Source organism: Antrostomus carolinensis, unplaced genomic scaffold (assembly GCF_000700745.2).
Source record: "Antrostomus carolinensis isolate BGI_N321 unplaced genomic scaffold, ASM70074v2 scaffold8367, whole genome shotgun sequence".
Classification (NCBI taxonomy): Eukaryota; Metazoa; Chordata; class Aves; order Caprimulgiformes; family Caprimulgidae; genus Antrostomus; species Antrostomus carolinensis.
The window spans coordinates 78022-83592 of record NW_010326570.1 but is presented as its reverse complement, the minus strand read 5'-3'; the positions used below and the strand labels follow the sequence as shown (position 1 = coordinate 83592).

Genomic DNA, 5571 nt, shown 5'->3' with positions numbered 1-5571 from the left:
ATGTTGGGTGGAGTTAGAAGTGGCACTGCTGTTCATTATCCTGATGTGATTTTTGGAGTCACCTTTTGCAAGGGACTTGTGTGCTCAGTGCTGCTTGAGCATCCTGCTCTGCCTGCACAGCTATTCTGGGGGCTATGGTACTTAGCACAGGGGTACTGGTGCTGCTGCAGCTGTCAGCAACTGTTGTACTGTCTGTCTTGTTCTGCAAAAACTGTGTGCTGACACCACAGGGCATGGAAACTTCTTTAATGACCGTCTGGAGGAAGGCAGTGATGGCTGGATCATACTTTTATGTAAGGTTTGTTTAGGTTTTCATGAGAGTTACATATGAGTCTGCAGTGAGAGTGGGCTGAACATCATTTGGAAAACAGGTGTTGTGCTGTGGCTGGAATTTACTTGCATAAAAGGCCTGGGTAAAATTAGATGGAGTTGTCTTTCATAACCTAGTTTTATATTCCATCTGCATGTGTGAGTCCTCTCAAGCTGACCTCTGAATGTGCGCTGCTTTGTGGGCATGGGTCTAAGTACCTTTTCTGTGGTGCAGTCACACCTTTGGGGATGGCACAAGGTAGGAACGAGGAGCTGGAAGGGTAGACATGGAAGCTGGCCTGGTGTTAAGATCTCCGGAATGGTACCTTGTGGTACTGTTCACCCCCTCTCACTGTTTAAAATTTAATCTTTTATTTGTGAGTCAGAGGATAACAAATGACTGAGAAACTATGTTCCTCGTCACTTTGTTTGCTGAGATGGTTGCGATCTGTAAATCCCGTTAGAAATGTGTACTCTTTGTGTGGCTTCCTTTTAAAGTCTGGTTTCTTAGAAAACGTGTGTTTTGTTGGGCAACAGGTCAACCCTAGTAAGGGCTGGGTGCTTGTTTATTGACTGTTCAGTTGGTAAACTATGGTAGTGCTTTGGTTTCTAAATCCTTGATGCTTCCATCTTCCTGTCAGCAAAGCATACTGGTGTTGCTTGGCTGAACAGGGTTGACTGTAGCAGAGTTGGCCCCACTGTGTTGAAGAGATGTGACTCAGCTTTAGGTGAGGAAGTTCATGTACTGATAGCAGCGTAGCTCTGGCAGACCCTGTGCTACCATAGCTAAGCACTGACTAACACACGCTGCAGTGGAGCCAGCTGTTCGCAGCTGAACGAATATCCCACAGAGCCGGGAGCTGGGGTAAGGGCTCTCTCTGCGGCAGGGACCTATCCTGCATATTAAGTGTTCTTGCTCATGCACCTCAAGTGTGAGGACCTGAAATGGTTTTCTGCACAGAAGGATGATTTCCTGGCTGTTTTGAATTTTGACCATGTTTGAGAATGATCTGTTTGGCACCTTCAAGGTTTAGCTAGTTCAGTGCACTCGTCTCAAGTGAATTTTGTAGGACGAGTGCAAAGCTGCTTGGGCATACAGAGTTCTCTTGTAGTGATGTGAGATTGTTGGATGGTGGCTCACATTACCTTTTGTTGCTCCGTGATTTCTAGAGAATTTACTTTGTACTTCCTGTTGTTTGCATCTTTAGGGTTAAGTTCTTTGTCTGGCATGTTTTGGAGCTGATTTTGAAAGCTCTAGACAGGGAGAGAGGAGGCAGGGCCAGCTGGAACAGAGCATACAGGAGGGGCCCTACCAAACTGTTAGTGCCTTGGAAGGCAAAAGCTCTCTGGTGCCAGATCTCTCAAATTCATTATATGTAATGTAGTTATGGCCTCTGCTGGAAAAATCTGCTGTCTTCATGTCATCTGGGTGGACAGAAACACACAGCAGGCATATACCTTCCTTGCACAGTGCCCTTGCATCTCTAAGGTGCATCATGTTCAAGCAAGAAAATGGGTTCTGATCATAGCCAATGTCTGTTAATATCTTTATGCCTCTTAAAACTGTTATTTCCAATGACCCCTGCTACCATTGTGGAGGAAATGATTCTCATTTACCTGCTTTACAGAAAAATAACTAAAAGCTGGTACAAGGCCACTCCAGGGAGCAGAGGACTAAGATAGAACAATGTGCTATAGCTCCTGTACCACAGCGTGACTAGAAGTCTGTGTGTATAGATAAACACATGTGTAGCCATCATGTGTCATGTGCATGAGCAGCTCATGAAGGAAGCTTCTTGCACAACCTGACTTGATGGGGGGGATGCTGGCTTCTTGGTCACATAGTAAGCTTTCTAAGTCATGGTGGGGAGCATTTGAGGTATGTAGTCCTGCAATCCCTTCTTCAGAGGCTTTGAACTCTGCTGAGAGGATTTTTTTCCCCTGTGGCTGCACAGGGTCATAAGTAGAAGTTCTTGGTAATCATTGAGTGAACAAATCAAGTCTGTGAGAACAGTGATTCATGTCTTCAGGGTTAGAGATTAGAGGGTTAGTCCTCATGGATTACCTAAGCATGGATCGTGTTTTATTTGGCCAGACCCTCTGTCTGCTGGAAAATACAAACATGCCTGTATATATGATTTTAAAAAATTACTATGGGGCATTTGGAGTTGACCCTTTTATTTAGACGGCCTAGCATTTCCCATACAAAAATTGTGACCTTTCACTAAGGACCTCTTAAAACTTCCATTGTTTGCAGTAGGCTGTTGACATTTGGTAGGGGAAGCACCATCAGCGAACAAAGTGCCTTTTTATGTTCCACTAAATTAGATTCAGCTTTGAAGGAGATACAAACTGTTAAAATGAACTAGGTTGTTTTTGTTTGGTTTTTTTTTTTACTGCTTTCATTCTTCAGGGAAATTCTGGCACACTACCAAAAAAAAAAAAAAAGTGCCTCCAGTGCTGGAGCTGCTGTAACCGATGCAGCAGTGAGGACAAGAGTTGTGGTGTTAGGAGCTATCAGAGCAGCTGTGCCAACGGCCACAGCAGAGTCCTGAAGAGTTGAGCACACATTGTCCTGCCTCACGGCCATGTTGCTTTCTTCCAGGGAATTTCAGAGAGCAGGAAACCCCTCCCCAGCAAACCTCAGTTAGTCTCTGTTGTCTCTGTTTCTTCTCTCCCGAGCAGGTCCTTCCCTCCTGCCTCTTCAAACACTCCTAGGTAGAAAAGAGATCAGGGCAGTTTACACGGGTGGATGTAGCTCGTTGCAGGAGTTATCAGGCTCGTGCTCACTGCAGCCGCACAGTTTGGTGATCTGAATTCTGTCATCTAGGAAATGATGTACCACCATCATCTACAGGGCAGGGAGACAGCCCTGCCACCTCTCATGGAGCTAGGTGAGGCTGCTCACATTCAGCCTTACTGGCGGCTTTTTGTCAGAAATTAAACGCACAAGGCAGGATTTCCTGTTGGTGTGGAAAGCCTGCGTGGTGACCCAGCCGAACGGGGCTGGCAGGCAGCGCTGGCACTGATACCCGAGGATCCAGGCCCAGTTGGGTGTGGAGAAAGGGGAAGATGGCACGGCATAATTGTGCACCAGAAGCTGCACAGTTTGTTCTCTTTTGAGATGATTCTAATGAGGTAGAAAATGGTGATTTTTTTTTTTTTTTTTAATGACTTTGAAGATTCTGAAAATAATCTTGGCATTTGCATTTATTGAGAGCCCGGCTGTTTCAGCATGTGTGGCAAGGCTAGGCTGCTGAGCTGATCTGGCAGGGACAGATCCTGCTCTTCAGCAGGGTGTGCTGCTTTCCACTTCCTATTGTCTCTCAGGGCCCTAATGCTCACCTGACCCTTTGAGCCACTTCAAATCAGTAAATAGTCAGAAACTTTGTATTTATTCCTCTTGTTGGGCTAGTTTTTCCACAGGATCGGTGAGCTGTATCAGTTTATCTACAGGTGAGAATGAAGACTTGGGCCAGCTTTAGGGAGCTGTTGAGACCAGACAGGGGGGCAGGGACAGCCTTTCAGCAGCCGTGAGCTGTTAAATTGGTTCAGCCCCTATCATGTAATGACACTGAAATAGTCTACTAAGAAAGCAGTTGTGACTGATTTCTTTCATGGCAGTGCTCAAGCCATATGCAACAAAGAAAACAAAAAGCAATCAACGGTTAATTGCCTTTATAGACAAGCCCACACCAAGCATAGGATAGAAATCGGAGATGTATTTTAGGTGTGACTGGCACAGAAGCGGTCCGAAGAGGATCCAGCGTGGATGAAGCCTAAGCTATTGAGATGTTGAGGTTTCAAGGAAGAAGCATGTTTACGTTAGCATTATTCAAACTTTGTGTAATGTGGGATATTGTGAATTAAATTGTTCTTGGGATGAATAGAAGATCAAGTATTGTCCTTAAACAATAGAACAGCAAAAACAACATCTGTGAACCAACATTTGTAAAAGAATATGACTATCTCCTTTTTAAGAATGGAGAATAGAAGCAGACAAACTATAGCTAAAATTGTTGGAAGCATTTTGTTTGCTTAAAGACAGTTGTGGAATACTTGTTCAAGGGACTTAATAGCTTTTTATTGCTTTATGTATTCAGAGCTTCTCCTCAGTCATCATGGCTCACTGTTGTAAATGTTTGATGTCTGCAAATCTGGCTGCAAGTCCTTCAAGCAGGGCACCCACAAAATGAGCATTATACCCATTTGAATCTGAATGGAAATTTTAATTTAAAAAACCCACAAAAAAAGCCCACAAAAAACTAAATCCTATGTTAAGAGCACTGTGACAAAGTGAAGAGTGTCCCAGTGCCCAGAGGCTGTGTCCGTCATCTTTCCTAACTGTGAAACCGTCCCCTCTTTTCTTGCTGACCCTTCCTTCATTTGCTGACATCTTTAAATCTTCTCCAAGCAGTGAGATCAAAACTATGTTGATGGAAGCTTTTGTAAATAATGGGGTAGGAGAAGTGCTCAGATACAGCATTTGTCTGAGTGCAGTATACATCTCTAGAATTAAGACTGCTCTGTATATGTGCTCCTGAAAATTAGTCTTAGACCTGTCTTTCTGGAGAGCAGACCTCAAGTTTGGAAATGCAACATTGATGCTTCTTGAGGACAGAGCATTGCAGAGCTCTGTTAAAGTGGTGATGTCTTTACCTATAGGTTACTGGTTTGAATATGACCAGTTCAATAAAAACATTTTTAATGTGTTCTGAGGTGAAGGATACTATCCATATGTTGTTCCAGAGAGTGTGGTAAAACTCCTTTCCAGCTTGTAGCTCTCATTTCCCATTTTTGCTCTGTGCTAAGCAAGGGAACTCTTTGGAACCAGTTGTTGAAACAGTGTGGAGTAGTGGGGCCCTGCTCTCCTCGGGGTCTCCAGGCTGAGGCAGAGGTCAGAGTTGTATCGTAAGTTATAAACTTGCATAGGTTATTGACAGCCTGCTGTATGTCACAGTTTGAAGTTGAATGATCTTTTTTCTGAAAAATAAACTCTTGGGGGTTGGCCATTTTAATTGTTTCTGAATTTACCAGAAATGGAAATACTCTTACCTGTCTTCTTGCACTAAGCCAGCCCCCAAAAGGTAGGAAAAACGGACTGACAAAAATAAATCTTTTTTTTTTTTCTCCCTTGTCTCTCCACAGCAATTCGGCAAAATCCTTGATGTAGAGATAATCTTTAATGAGCGTGGCTCGAAGGTAAGTCCTGTTTCTGTACCTGCTTCTCTTGTTTTGATTGCAGAGTAAAAGGCAGTTCAT

The 5571-nt window shown here is 43.9% G+C and overlaps 1 protein-coding gene across 2 annotated transcripts in view; it reads left to right on the top strand.

Moving 5' to 3' along the window:
- The window catches only part of RBFOX2 (RNA binding fox-1 homolog 2), a 55782-nt gene that overhangs the window by 18666 nt on the left and 31545 nt on the right, over positions 1–5571 (top strand). For both annotated transcript variants that reach the window (XM_010171609.2, XM_010171611.2), the window contains one exon: positions 5458–5511. In XM_010171609.2, coding sequence (XP_010169911.1) covers positions 5458–5511 — 54 coding nt within the window. The remainder of the gene's footprint in view (positions 1–5457; positions 5512–5571) is intronic.